This window comes from Aplidium turbinatum, chromosome 2 (assembly GCF_918807975.1).
Source record: "Aplidium turbinatum chromosome 2, kaAplTurb1.1, whole genome shotgun sequence".
Lineage (NCBI taxonomy): Eukaryota > Metazoa > Chordata > Ascidiacea > Aplousobranchia > Polyclinidae > Aplidium > Aplidium turbinatum.
Genome location: NC_137473.1, coordinates 35043868 through 35071392, shown reverse-complemented (window position 1 = coordinate 35071392; position 27525 = coordinate 35043868). Strand labels below are relative to the sequence as shown.

Genomic DNA, 27525 nt, shown 5'->3' with positions numbered 1-27525 from the left:
TCTGAGCTTTCCGAACAACCCAAAGTTCTTCTATTGCATGGTTTATGTTAGAAAAGAGGAAATACAAAATGAGCAAATATAACGAGGTCAGTGTTTCTCAACTTTTTTGTCTTGTAACCCACATTTGGGAGTTAAAAAAATTCAGGCCCACATGATCAAAAACTAGATTTTTAAATAGATTCAAAAACTCCTTTTTCCATTGTAAAAAAATCAAAAACCACTCCAACAAAATGATGCTGCTTGAATTAAACAGTAACTGAACTATTAATTAGACCAGAGAAATGCTCCGAATCATCAGTATTTGTACTGTGTTACAATCAACGTCAGCCGACGCTAAATCAAATCAACCACGCGAGTGGCTTAGAATTTTTTAAAACTAAACAAATGGCGCGTGGCCTACATAGATTTTTTGGTCTAACTTCAGTCCCACTTTAAAGGCTCTCAGACTCAAAAGTGAGAAACACTAGTATCGGCTACTGTTCAATGACATTGGTAAAATTTACTTCATAAAATAAAAGTTTAATTAGTAAGCTATTGACAAAGGTAAATGTTCACAGTATGAGCAATTGTACAAATCTCAACTCGTCTTCGTGGCCGATTGGTAAGAAAGCCTGAACGGTATTCGAATGGATCTCGGTTCGACACCCGCCGAAAGTACAGGCAAGACACGTAATTGCTTGATGGTGGCGTTGAGATGCCTCAACAAACACTCTATCTAGACATAAGCCTGGGTACGGCACAAGAAGATACAATTTACAGTGGGCTATGCTAGATATGCAGCTAATAAAATTAACTACCTTTGGTGAAAGAACAGCATATATATATATATATATTTTTTTTTTTAAATCTGAAATGGCTTTACAAAATTACAAGTTACATTCCTTCAAGAAATCTTAATCAAACGCGTGGTAAAATTATGAAAAGGCCTCATACCACTACAGTAAGTTCAGTTTAAATTGTAGGTAAAAACAGCATGCCGCAATACAACAAAAACAAAATTCTCTATTGATTTTTTAAGTGCAAGCTTTTAGGACGGACAAAACTGCGGTTCTTTTTCAGTATTCAAGTCAAAGCTGCAAAGTGGTGGTTCCCTGCAAACATTAGTACAACCCACCAATCAAATGCAACGATAAAACTATGTTAAAATGCAGCAGCCAAACGTTCTAAAACTTGCAAGCAGAGATGTAACTAAAAGTTTGTCCTGGTGGGGTGGACACATAAACGAGAGCTACATTTTGATATTAATTCCGCACTCTTTCTACTAAACCACTTACACCCCTGCTTGCAAGGTCCCAGCGGGAAAACTTTTCCATTTTTGAAAATGACGATGAAGTTCCAATGACAACGTTTGCTGGCTGAGATGATCAAAATTACTGCAGACGGATATACAAAATTGATTTGCCAATAAATAATGTAAATTGAAGTTTAGCATCATGACGTCCATAACGGAACTGACAACGGTTCTGAGTTCCCGTTTCAAATAAGCAACGTTGCAACTCATCAAAGGCTCACATCCGGGTTCCTGGAGAGATTGATCTTGCTCGCAGCGATTTTCGAGTTTTGCTGAAAATGCAAAGATTCACGTGGCGTCCATGCTTGCATTTTTGAAAAAATGCCATCATTTACAGCAGGTCCTGGTTTAAGATTCTTAGCCTATCGTTTGATTTATGAATGACAAAATGCATTGTAATTAAATCGTCTTGCAATCGGAAAGAATGTCTTCGTCATCAGCACTAGCCAGGGAAGCAAATAAAAATATTAAATTATTTAAGTCGAAGAAATTCGTCGACCATTATTCGCCTATTGTGAAACATTAAATATAAAGTAGGTGTGGAATTACTGTAAAACTAATGTAAAAATAATACGTACTTTTGCAACGATAAGGTACGCTTCATCACTCCTGCTGTACCGGGTCTGGATTGCCCTGAAGTGAAAAAGATAATATACAAATTGTGAAAGCTCGCTCGTTATCACCGACGAAAAAGATCAAAAACGAGCAACGGTTATCAATGTTAGTGATGGTTGTTTACAATAAAAAAAAAACAAAAACAGTTCGCTGGAAGCTCACCGGTGGATCAGTAATCGGCAATTCTAATCAGTGAATTGCATTCGGTGCATACAAAAAAATCGGCACTTAATCAGCAGATTTGTTTAATCGGTGAATCATCCACTGTTGGTACATTTAACCCTTAAAGTTTAATCGTAGCAATTTAGCATATTGCATTGAGGTTTGAACAACTAACCGAAGACCAGGCTAGCCTGCTGATGTCGTGGGTTACGTGATTACATTTCACTTGTTATAGTCTGCACCAGTTCGTGGAGCTATTGCTTGATTGATTGAATCTTTATCCTCGGACTGGGAAAGCTTCTTGTAGAGCTTAATCCTGGCAGTTTCGCATACTTGTAGAGGCTTTGAATCACTGACGCAGGCCCGGGCACCGAGATTGACAGAGTGAAGTTTCCTATTGTTGAAGTCTTGTTGCCGGGAAATTATTCCATCCATTAGATGCCGCTGAATGGAGAGCAGTCCTTAACGTGCGTTGCTCAAGCGCACACCCCGAGAGTCGAACCAGCGCCGCTATTGATCTTGAAGTTTCTTCGTTCCAGAAGTGACGCATTTGCAGTGAGATGTTGAGTTTAACTGTAAGCGTTCGGATGAGCCCATACAGGGTTGTAGCCAGGCTATGTTAAGGTATGGCATTCAACTTTCAGAGAGGGTGGCAAAAATACGAAATTAAGGCTCCCCGTACATTGAAAACATAACTTTAGCACCGTCAAGTACTCATGTAACCAAGCGGTCCAAAAAGATGTTTATTATATACTAAAAGAAGCTGCTGATACATATAATTGAGGTGGCTCATCCAGACACGTCCACTTACTACGTGCGACGGGTGCCTTGGGAATAGGCAGCCCTATGATGCTTTGTCGCTTAAACTCTGCCACAAACTCATCGGATATCCTGCCATCTTCATCCATGTTGCTGACCAGTGATTCGTACACCCCTTCGGCAGCTCTGCAGGCTGTCATCAGTTCCCGGCTGGCGCTACGGTTGAATGACAAATATCCTGGTGAAGCAAGCAGAATGTAACACCAAGAACGTTACACCAAGAACGTTACACCAAGAATATAGCCTTATGTTGCAATATTGTAAGTTGAAACATAAATTATAAGGTTTTAGATGGTAACTGGCAAGTCGGAATCAATAAATGCTTTTACATTTGAAATTGTGCGCAACAATGAACAATTTTTAGCTTAAGCCTCATAAAGCTTCACATTGTTGCACATGGAAAAGAAAATAGGTGATTAAAAAAAAATAAGAAGACAAACCAGTATGTCAGCAAGACAACGACAATGTGTTAATTTGTATTTCAATTTACAAGTTATAAGGATCGGTTGTGTATACTTCAACTTGTATTTATAGTTAAGCAAAGTGAACGGGGAATGTACGTGTTGAAAGAAAAATCGGCCATTTGGCCTTCGTTGGCGACCGAGTGTCACCCCACCTAGTGCTTGTGCGGCCGATGTTCGTATTTGATCGTTGCTCGATTGCAAGTCAGTGAGCAGCTTGGACACTGCGCCGGAAGTGACTATGGCTTCTGGCACTCCTGCCCTAGTATGGGCCAGGCTAGCCAGGTACCTTCCTGAAAAAGAAATTATTATTTACTTTAGGCTACTCAGTTTTAAAAATTAGTCAAAGTCATTCTGGGTTTTATTTTAATCGCAGTTTAAGCATGATTATTTTTACATCATAAAAATACATGCATTTGACATTTACCATTTTTAAAATAAATGAAAATAAATATCAGTGCATCTTCAAAGTAAAGAAAAAGCAACGCTCATGATTGGCTGCGACAAGACCGTCGGCGAAGCAATAAAAAAATGATGTGCTTCTGCTTTTTATTCTTATCCATTGGGTAAACATTACAGCGACAGATAAACGTTCAAGCTTTTCAGTATTCCACAAAGTAGCCATTGCGTCACCTGCAGCGATGATGACGTCAGGGTCGTCACTGTCCAACAAATGAACAAGTACAACGATGCCTCTAGCGGACGCATCCACAACTGTGGTGGAGGACACAACACGAGCGAGGACGACAAGCTGTGAAGAAATAACATCATCGATATGGGGGGTCGAGGGAAGAGAACTTGCCTCAAAAGCGAGAGGTCTCTGGTTCATATCCTTACCAAGACACACGAGTCTATGATTTTAGTTTGGTACCAGTGTTGTAGCAGATATGTCAATGCGGTAAATATTACTTGCGTTGTTTTTAGTCTAAGTACTTGTAAGTCAAAGTGCTGTCTGGTACAAAGTTATTTTTGTCTATAAAATGATGCGCATAACTTTACAAAAGAGTCTATAGACGGTGTAAGGAAACAAACAACGGCGATTTGGTTTTCTAGCCGCCAACGATCAGCCAACTAATAAAATCAACAAACTTGAAGGTTAAAACAACGTTTAAAATTGGACGGACTAAACAAATCATACTTTAGCAAAAGTGTTAAAAGGGTTCATACAAATAATTTAATACACAAAAGTACCATTACTGTAACAATAATTTCTCCTCTTTCAACTCATATCTGACTTCCATTTTGCTTTCCCTTCCTCGTGCTAATCTCAAATATTTTTTGTCTAAAACATTACACTAAATACCTCACAATGATAGACGAAGATGCTGCTTTATACATCGGATGATACAACTGGCAGTTCTGAAATAACAATTGCATTGAATTTCAAAAAGTTTCTAACATCGATTTACGTTGCCAATTCATGTACAAGTCGTAGCGTAACCGAAAATTCAAGCTAAACAGACTAACGTAGAAACTAATCATAACTATATTAACATGAACTATAAGTTCAGTAATTTTGACGCCTAATACAAAAAGTCTGTACATGTAGCCTGTTGTTATTGTCTCTTCTTTTTCTAGTTTTTTTTCCTCTTAGTCACATGAGGGTGGCAGCTGACTTCGTTGACCCTGTGATCTTTCGCTGTCATCATAGTACCAGCACCTTATTTAATCATATATCTATGTAGCTTGACTGATGTGTACGTGCTGTTATACCAAAATATGTAAAAAAAAAAGAACCTGAGTCTAGCTTATCCGAAAAAGCCATCACTTGACACCCCTGTCATTTGTGTTCCTCTGCACCAGCATTTGAGTTTCAATTTAAAAGAATTAAGTGGTTAACCTCATTGGATACATATTCAGTGAAAGTCTATATTATTTCCGAGTAGTAGAAAACGCTTTCTATGTTGTGTCGGTCAGTTTTGTGTGTCTTTCCAGTTTAATGTCTAGTTGCACTCGGTGAGTGTTGAACCCGAAACCATTGGAGCGTTGGTTAAACTTTCTTACTATTAGGCAATGAAGCCGAGGCCTATTTTCAACAATAAAATTTTTAGGGGACAAAAATTCGTATGAGACTGGACTATACACGTCTGATGTAACTGAATGTCGCTTGATCACTAAAAAATTGATTGCTTTTTATTTCAATCGCGTAGAAACATGGCTTCCCCATCTACCATATTCTCCTCATGTTGGCTTGAAAGTAGTAAGGTATCCTGCAAAAAGCACTCTTTCTATTTTAAACGTTTTCTGAAGACATTACTGGACTATTTGACATGGGATGTAATTTAGAGCTAATGAAGAGATGCGATACAGACTACTGACGAAGCATGTATTGTACATTGTACAATGTACAACGCCTGTGCAGACTCACCAGAAACCTCAGAAAAAATGTATAGAAATTCAAAAACATTTCATTCAATTCTTCTGGAAAATTCAATTTAAGGTTCAAGGTTAGTCACCTGAAACGCGGCACCTGCTTGCATGATTACGTCATTGGACTCTAGTAAGGTTTCAAACACGAAACAGGGAATTCCCCCAAGCTTCAGTATCTTCTGTTGCTGCGGGAGACGATTGAAGGCAAAGATCGTCAACGCTTGAGAGGCTCGAAATTTTACCAGCTGAAAATTTTAGAAAAATAAAGTTTGGTTTCATTTATTATTATCATTAACTAACTAGTAGCCTACTATCAGCACCAAAAGGTGTACCGGAAGCCCAATGAACAAAAAAATCTGCCAAATTAGTCTGAAATTTACATTAAAGCATGAATCAACTGTTTACGATTTTCAAATTTATATATGCAACTGGCAAGCCAAATACAGTTGCGCATATTTGTAAAGGTGTTCAACGACAGACGCGGGTCCGGTTTCCAGGGCTGACAGTTTAAAGATTACGCTATAATTGAAACTGTTGTCAATAAACCATTTGCTGGATCATATAAATAGGAATCTGCTCTACAAAAAGTGTTTTTAAGCTAAAACAAAAGTCTTGATCGTGTTTGGACACAAAGCAAGGATTATAGGGATTGACAAATTCTTGAAAACATTTGTTCAATTTCAAAACAAATCTTTTCATCGAAGAAAAAAGAAGCCTCCGTTGACGCGTGTGACTTTAACAAAGGAAAGCGAACGTCAAGATTATCAGAACTGAAATCAAAAACTAGGTGTCAACTGTCAGCATTAGACAACAGTAAACCGCCATTTCCCAAGCCTATAAATTAATTATCAGCCTCCACTTGATGAGACTGACACCAGCTAATGCAGATACAACATACTGTAAACATACAGGACGAATTGCTTGAAGTACAACGACCGGATTGCTGTTCAACAGCTGCTTTTTCAACCATCTTTTTCAAAAAGGTTTCAAGATTATGTCAAAGAAAAATAAACAGTTGTACGCTTATCGAAATGAGCTAATCCGTTTAAAAATTCTCTAGCCTATATGTGAAGCCCTTTCGTTTTGAAAAAGTATTTAAAACGATTCAAATAAAACTCACTTATTTATTTTAAAAATAGAATAATTCAGTAAACAGCAGAATTTCTTTGGCTTTTTCTCCAGCTGTAACATTGCACTCATAGGTTATTTTTATAATAAACTCAAGTACTACTCAGACTATGTGCATTGTGCATGCATGTTTTGAACATTACATTTATTCTCTTCCCCGCACATTGGCATCCGTATATTATATCACATATCGCAGTAGCAGGTATATTCCCAAACATGTTTAAGGCAAAAATAAAAAAACATTTCCTGTACCCATGCTGATAGACTAATTCAATTTTGTCGCTTGATAAAAGCATTATTACCAGAGTTTTTTTTTTATATTCAATACTTCTTGACGTTGAGCAGACAAATTGTTACATGTAATCACTCGAAAAAGTACTCACAAAATCGACAGAATTAAGTAGCTCCAGTAGGATTTCGAAACCGAAACTTCCCAACTCGTTCAGCCTGTCTTCATTTCCCGGGCACCCAGTCACAACATAAGCCAAGCACAGCAGAAAGTCAACCTGGTAGTAAAACGTCACCATGAAGGATTGTTTACACTACTGCGAGTATTGAGGTGTAAAGGGTTTTAAGCGCAAATCAGTTTTGCTATTTGGACAAATAACTGCGGCAAACACTCTTTGGTAGCTGAGTTGAAGTATTAAAGTTAAAGTGCTTCGGTAATTTTGCCAGTTGAAAAATAAATTCTTTTCATTTATATAAATCTTATTCATATTACAGTACAAAGCAACATAATATAAACATCATTTAGTACAACAAAAAGTTCAAACAAATGATATCGCCAAGACTAAGCAAGCCAAAAGTAAAGGCACCCGAACGATAGCAATGTATATAAAGGTTAAATCTGAAACTAAAAGTAAAATTGTTTTAAAATAATTCTTTTGAGTTAACAAAAAGTCAATGTTTTGACATGCTAAACTTAGTAGTAAGTAATTTCAAGTACCTGCATGGATTCGTCTCGGCTGGTCTGCCACACCCTGTCCATCAAAAGCTCAATGGCGCCCTCTTCAGCAATTTGTGACTGAGATTTCTTATTATTTAAATGAGCAACACCTGAACCAATCAAAAAGAATATCAAATATTATCATAGCAACCAGGCAAGTTTGCTTGATATTTCTGATGCTATTTTGTAGCAGTGTTTGTATTACTCAAAGGCATATCTCACCTTTTCGTTTAAATAAAAAAATTATAAAAAAGTCCAATGCTTGAAAAATACCGTACCCGAAGAGTATAAGTCGAATACGTTTTAAACTGATAATTAAGCTTCGTCTGATGCGGTTAGCTCATGTAGGTCTACAGTATGTACAAATAATTTTATAGATTGTATTTGATATGCTACCATAGAATTCGCTTCAAGAAGCCATTGGATTTCATAACCAGCCCCTTTGTAGGAAAAGTTATATTGAGTCAAATTGAAATCGGCTAAACTGTTCTTAAAACATTGCTGCCAGTTGATTTATAAAGCGGAATTCTGTGACATAACTTAAATGTAATGGCCATTGGCCAAATTGTTTGATCGACATTTCCAGACATTGACATTGTTGGATTGACATTTACCTACACACATGCTTCTGATGGCGTCCAGTGTTGCTATGGTGACCCTGCGGGACGTCCTGTCCAGTCTGAGCAAGCGGACCAGAGGTGGGACCGCCCCATCGTTGGTCAGTTTAGCTTGGCCACTCAGACGGTTTCTGCAAATTGCAGTCACCGCCTGACAACCTGGGAAGAATCATTGAGTTAAAGACGCTCTTAGTCAATTCCATCGACGCCATTGCTTTCACAAGCTCCGATTCAAACACAATTTTTTTATTCTAAGTATAGGCCTACGAAAGACAGAACAAAATGGAGGCAGTTCATATAGGAGATCACAGCTGATCAAACATGATCAATCTGTTGAAGAAGAAAATAGGCCTACAGATGATTTTTTTTTTACTTTTTCGGAAGACCATTCTTCTCGAACCGCAATCAATTACGAAGCACATAACAACACGAAATGTTTTTACTTTTCGTCACTGATGCGGCTTGAAAAATAAATACCAGCAAAAATTTGCAAATCAGTATATCTGCCTCCCCAGCGAAGTCACTCTTGCAACGCGGTGCAATTTAAAAACACAAAACTTTGGCATAGAGTTTATTTTGTTGCACCACACACATAGGCTATACAACCAAGCAACACAACCGGACTTAACATATCTATTTAAGCCCACAAAAAAAAAAGATTTAAAAACATGGAAACAAGAAATTGAGACTTATTGGAAAGGTAGATAGCCTACACATTTACCTATCCATTGGAGCGTGTCCGATTTACTTAACATCAAGTCAATGATCTGCTTCGTGCCAATCTTATGAGCGATGGCTCGCTGTTGTTCAGGGTGCTGCCCTGCCAAAGACCACAACGCGCTTGCACCTCGTTCTCTGACGGAGTCTGACCAAATCTGTAACAAATTTTCGATAATAAAAAATGTTTTGATGTTGAAAAGTGACTTGCTTTAAACTGGACTGATGAACTCAAGAGAAGTTTAATTTAAGAGTAATTTAATTTTTGCATTGCAGCCTTGTCTTCACAAAACGTCCAGCATGAGAAGCAAAGGTCAAAAGAGCTCACAATAAATTAGTCGTTTGGTAAAAAGAATTCAGTAGATATCAATATGCATTAGAACGAGTATACAAATGTCTGAACAGAAAAACATTAAAACCCGCAAAAGTGTTATACCGCTGGTTTTCAAAGCTTCAACACACTGATATCCATAAATCAACAATTTTGACCAAACACTATCAGTAGTAAACGTGTGGTGCAGCCTTGAGTGGTACCTTCATCCTGAGTTTAAAAGATTATAATTGATGTTATAAGACTCTCAGACCCAGAAAAAACAGGGGTTCACATGAAAAAGCGAGGCAACTACCTGGAATAACCGGCACAAAGCATCAGGAGCTTTCTTGACCGCGGCCTCTCGTTGCGCGTGTGGATTGTTGTTGGTGATAGAATCCACAGCTAGAGCCGCTTTTGTTTGAGCACCGATGTTATGTCCGCGTAGAATGACCACAAGAGGGTCAAGGACCCTTAGCTTGACAAAGCTGTTCTGAAAAGAAAACTTGTGGTGAAAAAAAGCTCAACATTGCCATCTTGCGATTAAGTGTTAACTAAAACAAAAAAATAATAATTAATTTATGCTGTTGTTTGTAACATAATTATTACATTATTGTAATCGCTGCAGATGTTGCAGTAGTTCAGTTGATCAGCTAATCAAATCACTCTTAGCAATAGTTAGTCATGGAAATAAAATGCAAGAGGATATCGTTAGTCAACCTGGTTATCTGTGTTGTTGTCACACACAGCGGCAATAGCATCAGCAGTAGCAGTTTGAAGCGCATCGTCTCTGACCCCGAGAAAATCCACGAGATAAGCGGCAGCTCCGCACTCCATAACCCGGCCCTGGATGTCTCCGTCGCCCGATGTGTCGCCACGACACAGCTCAGCAAGGGTAGTGACCACATTGACGAGAACATCAACAACCTAAGATGTTCAACTTGAAACAAACCACGGATGCAAAAAAGTTTCAAAATATCTAAAAGTTTCTCATATCTTGCCTTGCTTGATTAAAGTTTGTTTAAAGGGGTGGAGGCAAAAAATGGAAAAAAAATAAATTTTTTGGTCTGAAAAATTTATTTCTAACAATCCATCTAATTAAATATAAAACAAATATGTCACATACATTCATAAGAAGAGTTACGTGTTTCAGTTGAACGTGATTTCGGTTACTTAATACTTATACACAGTTCATTAAAAATGAAAAAACGCTTCTTCATAAAAATAAAGGCTTCAACCAACTAAAAATAACATGCAAAATATAAACAAGCACAAATTAAAGTTTGCCTATCACAAGCACCTAACATAAGATAACTCAATAACTACCAATCAGTAGAACAGTCTCACATTCAGAAAAAGCAACAGTTTTATAACAAAACGAAGACTAATTAGGTTAAAGCAGTGCGCGTCATCAATCTGAAGCAACACAAAGGATTTAACATTAAATTTCACAAAGGTGCTAATAGCTTGTACAAAAACATTAGCTTCAAACAAGTGTGAGAATGTTCTCCCATGAAATCAACATTTGAGGGTTTCCACATCATTATTTCAAATTTGGCTTACTGACCTCAAGTTGTAGCAAGTCCACCAGAGGGCGAACCCCGCCATGGTCGGCAATGCTCGATGCGTTGACTCGCGCAAGATCAGCAAGAACAACGGAAGATCGGGATTGAAGTTCATATCTCTCATCCAAAGTTTCGATGCAGTCTTTCTTCTCTTTGGTGGATTGAAGAGAAGCTCGCACTGGCTTGAGGAGTTCAATCAGCGCTAAAAATGGATAACTTTAAACAAAACGTTTTACCTAACTTTACCCATCGTCTGTGTTTGTCAATCACATTAGGCGTCAATTTTCTGCGATTTAAACTTTGTACTATACAAAATTCTTCATTTTGTTTAATATGTTTCTGTGTTGTGCCATTTGCTGCTAATCGGCAGGTAGTTTAACTTCTTTCAGCCCCTTGATAAAGCCAAACTGTCGTGCTGCCTGACGAAACGTTGGATATAAAAAGCTAGTCATCACTTTAATATCTTGTGATAGACCTGGTCTAGTCTACAGTCAAGTGTTTAAGTTAGGTAAAACGTAAACTTTACGTTGACCCTTGACATAAAGTGTAAACGTAAAATTAAAATCGACCAGTTGCGTTGATACAAAATTTGGCAACACTAAAGAACTAAAAGCGAGAGTAGGAGCAAGATCCGATAAGAACAGAAAGTTTTAAATACCCTAAAAATGCTTCATCAAACTCACTTGGGATAGCCCCTGCATCTGCCACCTCTCGTCGTACAGAATCCTGTTCAGACATCAAACACACAACCGAACAAGCCAATGAACGAATAGGTGGGTATGTTGAGTCCCCTGCAAGATAACAACTTATGCAAAGCGATAAGCGATTCCATCAAATAAGTAAAAAGAAACCTAGCATAGCTGACACAACACATGGCTTAAAATAGCCAACATGGCGAGTGTTTAAAAACAATAAAAAAGCAATAAAAACACGAATAAATTTGTAAAGTATATTTTCCGGGGCATTCTTTACAATGTAAGCTAGCTCTATCACAGACCCGCTTTTGTACTTTAGTACTAAACACAGAGAACAAGGTCCCTTACCGGGCTCGGAGTGAATGCTTGCAGATTTAGGACGCCGCTTGTTGCTACGGAGGAGTTTAACGAGGGGAACCACGGCTCCAGCTTCCTGTAGAGGGTGCCAGTAAGCAGATACGCGATGGAGCAGAACCTCAAGACATCTCAAGGAAGCGTCTTGTCTGACAACTGACTGAGATTTCAACATGTCTGCAAATGGTGAAAGCATTCAGAGCATGATGAAGCAACACCAGAAATGTTATGCGATGATTTAAAATAATTTTTTGCTTTGATGTCTTGTTTGACAAGCAAATGTCGATAATAAAATATCGTACGCAATACAAAATTTATTTGTAGTCACAAAAACGCAAGGTTTTGCTATAAATAATAGGCTAAAAATTATAAGCAAGAAATTAGGAGATCAGAAAATCAAGATCAAGAAATTCACGTAATTATCTAACAGGCGTTTGAACTTAACTTTGAAAACATATCCCTTAAAGTCACAGCATAATTTTTATAAAATTATTAAAAAGGTAAAAAATACTTAGCCCTTATAGCTTCTCTAGATGCAAAAATAAACAAACAAACGGAGTGATATGAAAAATGTTATGCAACATCAGATAAACGTTAAAATTACCAACTAAGATACTCCAAACTTTCACCGCGTCTTTGTCCTTCACTGTTGATGCTTCCCCAGTTATTTCCACGAAATATTCCAAAACATCAGCATGGAAGTTGAGCGCCGCCTTTTCAATGGCGCCATCGTTGTTGATGTCGGTAGCGATTATATTCGCTCCTTTTTTGATGAGGAATTTGAGAGTGAGAAGTGCACCACTAGAGGCAGCAACGAGAAGAGGTGTAGAGTTGTCACTGCAAAATGACTTAGTCTTTTTTTGTGGATTTACACTGTAGAACACTATGCAGCTATCAAGTAAAGACAGCAATAACCTTGATAAAATTTCCTTGTCTAAATATTTCAAGCATTACCCGACTAATAAATTACTAGCCGTAAATTCAACATCTCTAACTTTCAAGAATTAACGATGTGAGGAAAGAATTTTTTAACCGACTTTGGTAATATTTTTACTTCAGTAATTTAGAATTTAGATCAATTCAAACATGTTTTGGTCTTCATGAATAATTTTTTTATTTTCATTAGTTCAAGTTAAATTATATCACAACAACATTTGCAATCATTCACAAAAGCAAGCAAATTACAAGATACAACGAACAAAATTTGATGATTCAAAACAAAATTTATGGCACATTCAGCGAAACTTGTAGCCTCATATAAGTGAAGTGGTGCTGCTGCCTGGTGAATGCAAGTGATCAAATCTTTGTGAACATAAATGACTGGTAAATAAAGGTGACTTCAATTCATGAATGAAACCAGATTGATTTTTTTCAACAAAGTCCGAGACTCATTTATGGACAGCGCAATCCAACTCAGTTGGTGTAACATTAAGAAGCCTGTCCTTACGTTCTGTGATTCACAACGCATCAATGAGGTGTGGACACATGTCAAGCGATCAAATATAACATGATGACTTAGTCTCCGTTAGCAAATGCTTGAGATGGTGTGGGAATGACGAGCAAATTAACAGTGAGTGATTTGGTTAGCAAATGAATTGTGAATTTTTCATATTTCAAACAAGAATGACCAAATACCGTTAAGATACCGCATGTCCACTTCCTGTAAAAGTCGACGAATGAATAAACAGAAATAGCCTACATTGCAATTGAATTAGCTCACATTAAAACTAGCACCACCTTCTGCAAAGCAATAGCTGATGTTGTTGCCTTTATACCACAGCAATAAAAGATGTTGAAGGTCTCTTCAAAGAAGAGCTTATCTAAGTAAGAACTGTAACTTATGCTCATAGGACGTCATTATACACATTGCTCATTGTCAGAAAAGTATGAAGCAAAGTAGTGCTAATGTTAAATGCCTAAAAATGTGATGCACTGTATCTATGGGTTGAAGAATTGTTTGCCTTTGGACTGAGAAGTCATTTCTACGACTGTAGAAGCATTGAGCTATTGACGTAAGTCTGGTCGACAATGTTATTAAAACACTTTTCGATATTTTTACCATAGAAACATAAATCACCTGTTTTATAATAAATTTGAATTGTTAGCCATCTGTGTTCGTCCCAAATGGGTCTCTACTCTCTGGCCAAACACATTTTTGAAACGGTAGCCTGACGACATTTTAATGGGGCAACAGACTCGCTGATTGTCTGGTATTTTCGGTGTTTGCAGTAAAGCAGTCTCTCGTGTATACTGTAGTTGTTTTGTTGGATTTTTTGTTTGTAGTATGAAAAAACTTTCTAAATTGTAATTCCACACGGCACCTGCCAATAGCGGGAGACTCTAGAAGACCAGGGTGTCTTCGTAAAAGTGCGCGGGCTATCGGTAGCTGATCTGCCGCGGCAGCCTGGTGAATCGCCGATCTTCCAATTGCGTCGCTTAACATCGGATTAGCCCGACTGGCCAGCAGCGCAGATACACAGGACAGCGCTCCACACCGGGACGCAAAGTGCAAGGCGGTTGCACCTGAAATGCAACAAGAAATCAATTTTTAAACTTTGCAAGATTTCAATGGGTCATTGATTGTGGCCGTGCTTAATTTACTTTCATCTACAGTACACCATCAGAGTCCCTCCCCCCAGGAGCAAACGCTCCTTGGGCAAAGTGGAAAACATTAAATCGACTCCGAACCGGTGTTGGACGTACTAAGTCTGCAATGGTGGAGTGGGGCTACGACACGGGCCCTGCTGTATGTATCTGTGGCACCGAGCCCCAAACAGCGGACCACCTTCTTGTTTGCCCTCGGCTTGCCACCCGGTGCAGTAGGTGGGACCTGTCAGTGTACAACTCCGTTGCGGAAGAATGTGTCAATCTGTGGTGTATCAACAAACTTTAGAAGACTCGATAGAAGAAGATCTACAGTACATAACCTCCTATATACACGTCTTATATTTTTATGGCATTGCCACCCTTTCCTTTTCCGGGTTTAGTTTCCGTACTCTATTTTTTAATTTCATCATTTTCTGTTGCGTTTCAGCAAAGAAAAATAAAGTTGAATTGAATTGAACAGTGGAATTGAAAGATGTGACTTGAACAAGTACGAACATTCAACGTCTTTGCATTGTGTGGTGCAGCCTACTTAAAGAATCTGGATATGAATTTATAGATTTTTTTAGGTCTTAGGTTCACATGAGATTGAAAAAAAAAGTTTATTTCGTGTTGTTAGGTGTTAGATGTAAAAACACACACTTTACAGGAAAGCACACAGATTACAAGTTACAACAAATGACGTAAAATGATCAGGAAACAAGCAAATAAATCAACATAACAAACGATTAATAGCAAAACTATGAATTAAACACAAATGTTACGCAATGTTTCGCAACGGTGTTATGTCTGAAATTGAAACAATTTCGTCAAAAATTTCGATTCGTAGATAAAGAACAAAAGAAATCATGGAACAGTTCAAAACACAAATTGAAACACGGACTGGAAAACACAGTTCGACAAAACCACAGCATTTCATGTATACCAGTTTTTTCTTCTGGACTATAGCTCATGCTTCCAAAGTCAAAATTGCTTTGCGCTTTAACAAATAAAAATCAGTTAAAAGGTTTCTTTCTATAGAGATTTTGTACGCAAAATTATGCAGTCAGATACGTAATTGAACACAGAAAAATAGGCTTTCTGTGATGGAAATGCTACAGATGTGGATTCGGAGTCAGAACAGAGTTGGGTACTTGGTTAGATTACAATTCAGTAAATGTATCATACCTTCAAATTGGCAGTGAATTTTTTAAAATTTGTTTTATAAATGATATCGATATTAACGGAACCATTTTAATTCAAATACAAAAGCACTTGAATTTTGAAGTGCTTTGTATACTGAATACGACAATATCTTTGAAAATATGAGAAGTCGGATTAAAAATAAATAATTTTAAGCCCCAACTGAGAGTGTTGATAGCATCAAGTATAAAAGTGAATCCAGGACGAGAAAGTGAAAACTTAGAAGACAAAGCAACTCACGCGTCGATTTCGAGTTGATCTCAGTCCTTCTGGTGCTCAGGATTGGGTTTTGACTGAGAAGTAAACTTAAAATCGAGGGTTGGTTGTGAATGCACGCGTGATGAAGTAAAGTCATTCCCTGGGTTGAAGTTGCATCCGATTACGTGAATTGTAACTCACATTTTAACAGTCATTTGATAACCACAGCTACACAGCTTATGCTTTAAAGCTTATTAACCAGATGCTTTTATGTTCTATCTTGCTAAAGAGCTTTTTTCACATTCTCAAAACATGTTCAAGGCTTTAAGGATAAAATTGGTATTGCAAAGTGAAATTCACAAAATGCTAAAAAAATAAAGTTCAACCTACTTTTAAGTCAGGTGCAAATAATGCGGAGCTGGCTGTCTTCCGCATAAGGGCGATAAAAGGAGCTACCAGACCACGACACGAACACAGCCTCATACTTGCGTCTAGGCTCTGAAACACAACTTGCTGTTGCAGCGCTTTTAATTTAAACTTATTCATAATTATAATGTCTATGGAAAATCTTCATGGATGAATGTAAAACGTCGTGCAGCGTTTTATGTGCTGATAGAAATTGAATGAGACTTGTTGACAACTGAGCATTCAATGATAAAAAAGGTTGGTAACTTCATTACGATGAACTGCAGGACACAGACTGATTCCCTTTACGTTACATTTTTTTCTCGGTTAAATACAACTTAAACAGTGACTACTTCAAAAATCAAAAGCAATAAACATAAGCCTGAAATTCCACAACGTAGAAAATAAACAAAACTTTCGAAGAATATACAAAAAACGAAATATTTAACGCTCATGTAGTTGTTCGTACAAATGAAGTGTCCAAAAGTGGACAAAATTAAGACATAAAGTATACCATCGAATACTTTTATTGAAGAGAGCAAGAACCAACTGAACAGCGTATTATGAAACAGCCCTACCTTGTTGGCCAGGGCAATCCTGAATCCAAATATTTGCTTGAACATTTCCGCCAGTTGTAGATCAGTCATAGGAAGCTTTCGAGGCCGTAAGCTACTCAGCATCTGATACCTGGCATGTAACCAGGAGGGTAGGGGTGGGGAGGCAGGGTAGTATGTGGTGAGGGGAACATGCACCACGTAATAGTCTTTTCCATCTGAAACAATATAAAATTATTGATTTAATGACGACGCCATTTCTAATCAAATGACTGCGCAAAAGCATACTTAGTGGTTCGATGCAGATGGCAATCTTTCCTTTTAAAGTAAGTCATTTATTTTATTATAGTTGTTTCTTTTCAACTATTGCTTTGGGTATATTACAAGTGATTCAATCCAACCACGTGGTCGGACTTTCATTTCCACTCATTGCTTCAATGCAGAATCCGAAGCAAAAGAACAAAATATGTTATGTTTGGGATGATGCGCAATTTACTAATAACTACTGACTGAAAAACGGTTGCGATATTTACTAGGCCAGTGAAAGAACAAATGCATGACTAAACAATCATACAAATTACAAGACAAAACTAAAACAATCACATATCCTTTTGGAAACTAATATATCACAAAGATAATTAAGGCCGCTGTAGTATTAAAGCATCAACATAAAGTAGAAAGTTGTGTTGGTATGAAACTTGGTTCTACCAATGAAACAGAATTGAAATAAAATTGAAAACGTTTGTTAAGCAGTTTACAATCCGTCAAGGAAACTGAAGAGGAACCTGATTTATTTGGTATATTTTTTATTGCGATTAAAAAAAAGTTTTTGATTTTTAGTGATAGTTAAAATTGTTTTTTAGGGAAAGACCACATCAAGTACATTTATAAATTAAACGGTAACAAGGACAGCCTTATTGGTAAAGCTTGCTAAAACCAGTGAAGAAAGAGCCTTCATGTCTACGGCAGATGGCAATATGTAGATGCGACTGCAGAAAATTACAAAGTACAATTTAAGTATCTAACCTAGCTGTGTGCCAGGGACAGCGTACTCAGGACGGCGTGGCCGATCTTGCAATATGGCTTCCAAGTGATTGATGGCGTCAGATTGGATAGTACGACACCAAGCGGTATCAGAAAATGCCTGCATAAAAACGTAAGTCACTTTGTGAACGAAGTTTTTACTGCGGGAAAATTGCCACAACTTACTGTTAACACTCTTGATTTAATTACAAACAATTAAATCAAGAAAATTGAAATATTGTGGCCACATGATTCGCAATAATTCTATTCAAAGACAACTACTAGAAGGCAAAATGAACGGCAAACGAAATAGGGGCAGACCACCAAGTATTTGGACTAATGATATTGAAGACTGGTCAGGATTTAATTACAAAACTGCAGTAGAAAAATCTCACAACAGAGAAACTTGGCGCCTCATTGCCTCCAACCCTCGACGAGAGGAAGTAACATGATGATGACTGCTAACACCATAACGATAGCAACACTTGAAATAACAGTTGTCATGCAAATAATATTGTAGGCCATTTAATTTAATTAATTTCTAACTAATTATGGTAACTGAACTGAGTAAGATATTCGTTGCCAGGCTAGCCATTAAGACTATCCAATCTACCATATGTTTCTCAACAACCCATTGTGGCAAGAATTCACAGTGATAGACACGTGTCTCGCCCATGAGATGAGCTCAATCTCATGAGACAAACACGTGTCTATCACTGTCAATTCTTGCTACAATGGGCTGTCGAGAAACATTACCCTGCATTACAGGTGAATAACAGTGAAACACAGGCACTCAGGCAGAATACAGCAAATTGATATTTCACCAAGAACGGCCATTGATTAAACTGAAACCAACGTTGATTAAAGTTGAATCACTGACCTGTATGTCATCTGTGTCCACATCGAATTGTATTTCTCCATGAGTGTGAGTGATCTGCTTCCTTTCTCCTTTCCCACAAACGGAGAATGTTTCGCATGAATGATCACCAGGTTTATCGATAGCAAAGGGCGGAAGCTCTGCTTCAGTACGAAGAGTTTCACCTGCACATAATTTTTATACGGAATTTGTTCAAAGTTCAAAATTAGCACATCTGCTTCCGAAACTCCCTGAGTGAATTAAAGCATAATTTTTACCATTTCCTACTCCAGTCTTACACAAAACATTCCTGATATTTCCAAAACAATAACTGGTCACATCATCAAGTAAAAAATATCAACAAAACTGTATGTAAACTGCAGCACGGTATTGTTGCGATTTTTTTTAACTGTCCTTTTCAATATGACCAGAGTTGATGGTCGTGCCTTGTGGCTACACGGTAAGTTACATAAATCTAATTCACAACCTACGTCTTTCTGATTTGATAAAAATTAAACAAACTTGGCTTTATCGTTTTAGGGCGATAAAATTTGATAGAAACACAGGTAAAAATATTGTGAGCTAGGCGAAATTTAAAAAAATAACATTTTTTACGGCAAAAAATGCTTTGCCTGCGCATTGCATGGAAATACTTAATATGAATAAACTTCAGTTCAATCAAGCCTACTAGACAAGGGAGTAAGGAATCTATCAACATCCGGAGCTTTCATCATTCTCCTCCTCAGAGCAACCAAGATCAGGGAAGTAGCCGAAATAAACTTGAGAAGAGAAATATTGCGACGAGTAGCTGGATTCAAAAGCAAGCCTTTGCGGATTAGTTTCATCTGAAGAGGACACAAAAAAAAAATCATTAGTTCCAACGATAATAAACAAATACAGTAGCCATGAAAGTTTACATGTCGATAAACAAATTGCTATCCATTTGTTTCAAGAATAACAAAAACACTAAAGCAGTGGGATTCAACTTTCCTTCTTGGACGTCCTGCATTTACAGCAGAGATAACCAGAAAATTAAACGAAGTGTCACGCTGGTCTTATGGTTCATCAAACCGACGTGGTTCCACTACGTCACGTGAATCAACACATAATATGATATTGTGTAGGAAATCATGCTTACATCAGCAGAACTTTAAAAGAGGTTTACTTTTTGCTATGTGGTTAATGGTTTTACGAGGTTAACTGGTTTAAATTATCTACTGAAGCCTTACAAAACGCGCAAAATTGAAATGCTCTTTACAATATACAAGCTATATTTTAAAATGTGTTCAATAAAGATCTGCAAAAACCACAGTCAATAATAATTTATTAAATCAATGAAAAACTTTTAACTTTATATCCAGTTGCATACTTGTTGCCTAAGCCGTCGTCTTAATCGCTGTAGATCAACAGGAGCTATGAAATCATTATCTGGTAGAGTGATGGCTGAATTGATGTCATACAAAGCTTCAAAGGATATCACATTTTCAGCAGATGAACTTTGAACCCTTGACACGGTAATCGTCATGACGCAACGAACAAAATCTGTACACAATGATCAAACAATACAAAGGTATAATTAATAGATGAACAGGTTTTACCTTTCAAGGCCTCACAAAAGGTCAAAAGCACAACAATGGAAAGTGATCTATTAAAGTATAAAATTATTATATCATCTCTAAAATTTGTCAAACATTGCAAACTATTCAAAGGAGCTGACGATCTCCTTACCTCGTTATCTCGGTGTTACTACGGCAATACAAAAATAAAGATCTATAAACAAGTAGGGTGAAACTGAACCACTGAAAAACCATATGAAAGCAATCTAATTTATTAACTTATTCCATTTTAATGCAAATTTTACCATTAAGGTGGCCTCTTCAACATTCTTATTCGTACAGCAATGATAAAAAATAAAAACTGTAATTCACAATGAAATACTAAGTTTGTGAACATTTTTGCTTCTGTGTGCTAGATTTTGAAAATCAGAAGAACGCTTTGTTGGGGAACTCTACTTCAATCCGTCTCTTTAATTGTCAACATAGCCAACTGAAAATAACCTCGCGATTCTCGGCCAGTGCTGGTTTAAAGCACAACAATTAACATAATGGAAAGAAGCATTTGAAACCAGGGGTATGAAGGTGAATCTTGAAAAAACAAAAGTGATGGTGAGTGGAGCAGAAGGAACAGTTGTTGAGAGCAAAGTAGATCCCTGTGGAATATGTGGCAAGAGAGTGATGAGAAATTCAATGCAATGCAAGGAATGTGGAAAGTGGGTACATGCAAGATGTGTTAATGTCAAGAGAGCCGCAACAAGATTGGCGAAGTGTTTTGTTTATGGGAAATGCAGTAAAGGAAGGAATGAAGTGGAAGGCCATGATGTGGAGTTCTGCCATGGCATCGAAACAGTGACAGACTTCTGTTATCTGGGTGATCGGATAAATGGAAGTGGTGGATGTGAAGCAGCGGTGACAACAAGGGCAAGATTGGGCTGGGCAAAGTTCAGGGAATGTGGGGAAATGTTGTATGGCAGAAAATTTTCACTAAGGATGAAAGGAAAAGTGTATCGGAGCTGTGTGCGGCCTGCAATGCTATATGGTAGCGAGACATGGGTACTGAGAGAGAGTGAACTGGCAATCCTGAGAAGAACAGAAAGGTCAATGGTGAGAGCAATGTGTGGGGTAAAAACGAGAAGGGAAAAAAGGACTGAAGAATTGTTGGATATGCTAGAGATGAGAGAGACCATAGACCAACTGGCAAGGGCAAATGGAGTAAGATGGTATGGACATGTGATAAGGAGGGAGGAAGGAAGTTTTCTTAGAAAGGCACTAGATCTAAAGGTGGATGGGAAGAGGAGACGCGGTCGTCCAAGAAGAACGTGGAAACAACAAGTGAAGGATGAGTTTAAAAAAGTCGGACTGAAGGAGGAAGATGCAAGGGACAGGGTGAAATGGAGAAAAGGGATTAAGACAATTGCTGCGCGGAAACAATCGGCCACCCCCACTAGTGGGGAACAAACCGACGATGGATTATGATGATGATGAACGTCATTTATTGATAAGCTGCAAGTTGAAGCGAAGTATTTATGTAGTGAAAAATCTCTCCTGATTTGATGTTGACGGATGGCACATCCTATTGCATGTCGATGTCGCGCCTATCGCAGTAACTGAGTTGTTGTCATGTAGGAAGACTAGGAGGACAAAAAAGAGATTGCTGGAACTGGTGAAAGACAGGAAAGCAAGAAAAATAGCTTAAATCGAACCCTACAAAGAAGAATCATACCAAAACCTGGCAGACTCCTGCCAGAAAGGACAAATGCAGGTTCTAAGAACTGAGAATAAGGCAAACTGATGATCGTAGTGGAAATTTAAGCATCACAAGCAGGCTTACACAAAGCGGAATATCGAATGATGAATGATACTGTGATACACAAGTACAGTTGCTTTGTTTTGGAAAGACGTGATCGTGAAAAACACTTGTTTAAACATGTTCGGGGGGAACGCTGATTCAATAGCACATAATGGCATTATGTGGTGGATGAATGATGATAGATATTCAAAGATGGAAAATAGAATTTATATATTTAAAGATAACTTTCAATAAATAATAGAAATATTTCCTTGGCTAAATCCGTACACGCCACAAATCAGCTGAAATAATAAAACCAGCCTAAAAGATTTCCATTCACAAAGTTAATGGAATATTTAAATCTAGGATGAATCAACAAGACCTAGAGCCATTCAAACGCAATCTTTTATTGTTTAGAAAGTTACCGTACGTAACTTGTAAGCCGTCAAAATGTCACAGTCAGGTCACCTGAGTATGAATTGAAAAACTTGTTTTCTTTCTTAGAAACAAAATCACTGGGATCCACCTTGTTCAAGTCGCTATAAATGTCTTTGTAAACTGGATCGGAAGGCAGACATTCTTGACCTGCACAATTATACAAGCAAAGATCAGACAAAGCAGAAATGCAGTCATGTTACGAAACGTTTTGTATGTTTAAGTTAAACCGATACCATACTTTTTTAGGCTACTGATTGATGGGGATTGACTTTCAACGTGAACTTGAGTAAGCTAACAATGAAGTGTGGTGTGATTTGACTTATAAAATTCAAGTCTCTTACGAAACAAAGTTGTGCAGTGCCTCTCTGACTTTGCGCATCTACGCACCAGCGCACTTATTAATGGTAAAGAAAACGTCTTGAAAATGGATACACAACGAACTAAACATAATATAGAACGATGAATAAAAAATATTGCATTATCAAAAGTTGTATTTTTAAATGCGTTTTTAAAACTACCAAATCTGCAGCTAAAATGTTTAATCTGAACAAGTTCAATTACTGAATTGTATTATGATTTGATCTCTGGGTAAATCGTTGAAGAAATGAATTGCTTCATAGTTCATACAACGCTTTGTAAATGCGGTCACCATCATTATCACATGTTCGGGAGACGTAGTGTGGGGCCAAAATCGGCTTGGCTACAATTCGTTTGGACTATAATTGGACTATACTAAGCTTGAACTATAATTCATTTACGGTAGAGGGGAAAAGTTTAGGCGACAATACGTATCAGTAAGAAGCTTCAACTTGCATGGATACCTGCAGGATGACCAACAAAACTGTAGTCTAATTACCAGCATTGCTAAATTCTAAGGAAACATTTTTGACATGTCCATCAGATTCTCCTGTCGCAGAATTTACACCAAGTAAAGTTCGCCACCTTTCGGTCAACTTCGACCTCGTGCTTTTTGTGACGCACGCTCCATGCCATAATGACTTCATAGCGTAGTCAACAGCAATCAAAACTTGACCTGCGTATATGCGGAAATCAAATTGAAACTTCCTTTTTTTGAATTAAACGTTTTGGAACACATCTTCCACGGGTTGGTTCAACAAACGTATACAAGTGCACAACTAAAAACTTCACATTAACATGCAGATAAAAAGGGATTAAACTGTCACATAAATTACCACCATTCAACAAAATAGATTGATAAATAGATGCAAACAGTTGCATTACAGTACTTAAAAACGTAAATAAATCAACAAAATACGCAGTAGTTTATAAAAAACATTAATATAAAAACATTTCACTATTTCAAGCGTGATATTTTATTTACGTACAAGTGTACATATGACAACAGATGACAATTATTGCACTGAAGATGAACCAGCTTAGTTTTCATTATGGGCTCTTTATTTTTTGATTAGATTAACCCGACGTTCCGTTCCACCCCAATAGCTCAGTTGGTTGGGTGCCTGACGTCAAGAACGAAGAAACTTCAAGATCAAGCGGCGCTGGTTCGACTCTCGGGGTGTGCGCTTGAGCGACGCATTTCAAGGACTGCTCTCCATTCAGCAGCACTCTATGGATGGAATAATTCCTCGGCTACAACGCTTTAACAATCGGAAAACTTCACTCTGTCAATCTCGGTAACCGGTTCTGCGTCAAGAGCCTCTACAAGTATGCGAAACTACCAGGAATAACCTATCGAAGCTTTTGTCAGTCCGAGGATAAGGATTCAAAACCAACCCACCATTTTGTGTCTAAATATAAAACATGTTGGCGAACATCTGAGAAACCACCACCGCATCTGCTCTTTTTAGCTCTAGCCTCATTTCTAACCATCTAGGTATACGAACCGACTTTGGTGTCTTTGTACGCGATAGGAAGTTGACAAGTCGAGCTGAGGTCAAAGTTTGTTTGGAAACAAAGATGAGGCATTTGATTGACTCCAAATATCCCACTCGTTAGCTCACGAACTATCTAGTAAAATTTAACAACTCAAAAACGAGCACTATCAAAAGGTCGGCAAGGGATATAACCATTACGGATTACAGTAGTAGATATGCAGCTACATAAATCTTTTTTCTAGTTTAGTCAGAGAAGCTTCTCAAACAAAAAATTCAAAAATCTAGGCTATGGACATGTCCAAAATTTGTGATAAACGCTTTACTTGGTGAAGTTCTCTGTATTCCAAATCCGGTGCATTTGACTCCTTAGGAAAGAGAAGAGTCATGTAGGGTTTTTGACTGATCGTCAGGTTAGAGATTAGTCCGCATGGCAGCCCTGCTTGTCCCCTACATTGAAGTTATAAGATAGCATTACGAATAAGATAAACATATATTTTGAATAAAAAGCCATAAATATAGCAACTGGAGTAGCCTAACTTTTGCAGGTCAAAAATTGTGTAAATCTACATTAAATTAACTAATTCAATCAATCCTAGTTGGCTACACTATGTTTTGCAGATAACTTTACGTTACAAATTATTTCCACAAATAACAGCTAAGCATTGTAAGCAATGACCATTGACCAATCAAATAAGAACGTGCAATTTAATAATAAACTTTTCGCATGATAGTCAGTTCGAAAAAACAATGAAAATGAAAGAATAATGAAAAAACCTTTATCTGGATAGGCCTACTGGGGTTTTGATATAACAAAGACAGGTTTTCAACTTCGTTTGCACGTATGTAACAGTCTATTGTTCCATAAAAAAAAATTCAGTGTCCAATAGCAATGCTTCAATTCAACACAGCTACATGATCAAACAATGTTTCGTTTCTTGTGAAAACAATACTATTGAGAAAATGCACAAATCAGTCACCTAAAATCCGGGGAAAGCAACCAGCTAGCAGTGCTTTGTGCTATTAATTCTCGAAGTTCTTCCTTCTTGAACGCTTCAAAATAAGATGCAGCATCTCTGTGTTGGTCGTTGTCCACTTTCTATAAATGCATCATTACTTCAGATATTAACACTTGATACTCAATACAAAACGTTGCACAAATTTCTATGGTGTTTTGTTTGATCACTGATTACAGAACTTGTCTAACTTTGATCCTTAGACTATTGGTACTGCATGGATCCAGAGAAGAAGCTACAGAAAAATATTGCAAAAATAATCGTTTAAGTTTGTTTTTATTTTTGACCATCACAACGAAAAACAATATACCGTATGCCAAACATAGCAAAGTTATAGAAAAAGGTAGAAGTGACAAAACGAGGACGTTACGACGTGCATGATACCAAAGCAGGACAATCAGTTTAAAATATTAGAATTTTGTTTTTATATTGCATTATATTTATTGCAGATGTGCGTTGCGATAAAATACGAGTTTTGCAGAACATTGTGCTGATGCCATGCTTAAAGTGAGAAAACGTCATGAGCAGTTACATTTTTGGCTGCCCTAACCTCCCAGTGTTAAACAAAAAATGCATGCACTAGCTTATATGTGATACTAAAGTTGCATAAAAAAAACATAAAAACCTTATCAGAAGTCCTTGGAGTTATCGAAGAAATGCTGGAGCGTGATGTAGCAAGACCAGCAGTGGCCGGTCTAGGACTGGCTCGCACTCTAAACCACAGATCTGTTGTTTAATCATGAAGTACTAACCTACTTAACATTACACTTTTTATAAACAGTTTTATTTATAGTTAACCAAAAAACATATTAAATTAAATCTTCTACCACAAGTTGGATGGTAATTGGTAAGCTACCAGTAATCACGAAGTATCTTGGCGTATCATCTGGGAAAGTACCTAAGCTCACAAACAACTAAAAATCACTTCAGTAGTAGGCTACATCTTGTTGAATCTCAAACCTCAATCTAACCCAAATCATGACCAAGATATGCAATTTCATACTTTAATCATAAGATGCATAATAGCTTTATATTTCAATTCTCATATTAATGGTCATGCATATGTACATATCAGAATTAGAAAACTATAACTTTTTCTCAGAAACCACAACAAATGTGACAATTTTTCAAAGCATTATTACAGGTTAACATCTCCTCAACAAGTGGACTGCTGGTAACACTTGGATAAGACAATACACTATCTCCAAAATGTATAACCTCAGTCAAGCACATGAAAGGTTTGGTATCCACATGATGTAGTGTGTGCACCAAATGCAAAGTAACAAAAATTCAACAGAAACACAAAAAATGCTATGATCGTATTACATCTTGAAAAGACATCTCTCACCCATTTGTTTTGATGGGAGGGACAATAGCATCAGGATCTAATGCCTTTTCTGGAGTTGCAGCAGCACTTTGTGGTCTCACTCCAGACATCATTGACACTTTTCTAGTTTCACGTCACATGAACTATTAGATTCAGATTATTTTATGTTTTTACAGAAATTATTGCTACATCATAAATCCAATGATAAACTAAAATATACAATCAAAACTTACTGAGCAGTTATGACTATTACCAGTACTATTGAATATCAAAAATTCTATGCAGGTTACAACAATTTCAATATTGCACATAATAAATCAAAAGTATAATGGTATTTTTCAATGTTTATCAACAGTTACGTGTAGTATGTTCACCAAATAATAAAAGCTGTTTTTCTTTGTACCGATCGATCAACTGATAATCTGATATGTCAGTTAGTTAAGTGCCTGACTTTTTGTATATGAACAAAATTACAAGATCAAGCAGCATTGGCTAGGTTACTGGGGTGTGCGCACAACACACATAAACAAAAATAGCGTTCCATCCAGTGGCACTTAATGGGTGAAACAATTCACAAGCAATAAAACCTCGCTCAGTCAATCTCAGTAACCAGGTGTGTGTTAGTGGTTTAAAGTTTTTACAATATGTAAAACTGCAAGATTTAAACTTGCAAA

The 27525-nt window shown here is 37.3% G+C and overlaps 1 protein-coding gene across 1 annotated transcript; it reads right to left on the bottom strand.

Annotated features, from left to right (window-relative positions):
• Positions 1-36: 36 nt before the first annotated feature.
• On the bottom strand, positions 37-27048 carry LOC145764628 (ankyrin and armadillo repeat-containing protein-like). Its single transcript, XM_082576266.1, has 32 exons — positions 26873-27048; positions 26150-26237; positions 25489-25607; positions 24835-24958; positions 24521-24644; positions 23512-23688; positions 22686-22802; positions 20242-20414; positions 19561-19717; positions 18897-19057; positions 18020-18137; positions 17018-17211; positions 16425-16532; positions 16077-16194; positions 15580-15633; positions 14372-14573; positions 12655-12887; positions 12026-12227; positions 11685-11806; positions 11004-11203; positions 10157-10363; positions 9753-9929; positions 9131-9284; positions 8407-8568; positions 7793-7902; positions 7230-7352; positions 5805-5963; positions 3982-4099; positions 3504-3641; positions 2880-3065; positions 1870-1924; positions 37-1563 (listed from the first exon to the last, which is right to left on the bottom strand). Exons 1-32 carry the CDS (start codon positions 26962-26964, stop codon positions 1509-1511), a joined length of 4527 nt encoding a protein of 1508 aa, XP_082432392.1. The 5' UTR covers positions 26965-27048; the 3' UTR covers positions 37-1508.
• Positions 27049-27525: the final 477 nt, after the last annotated feature.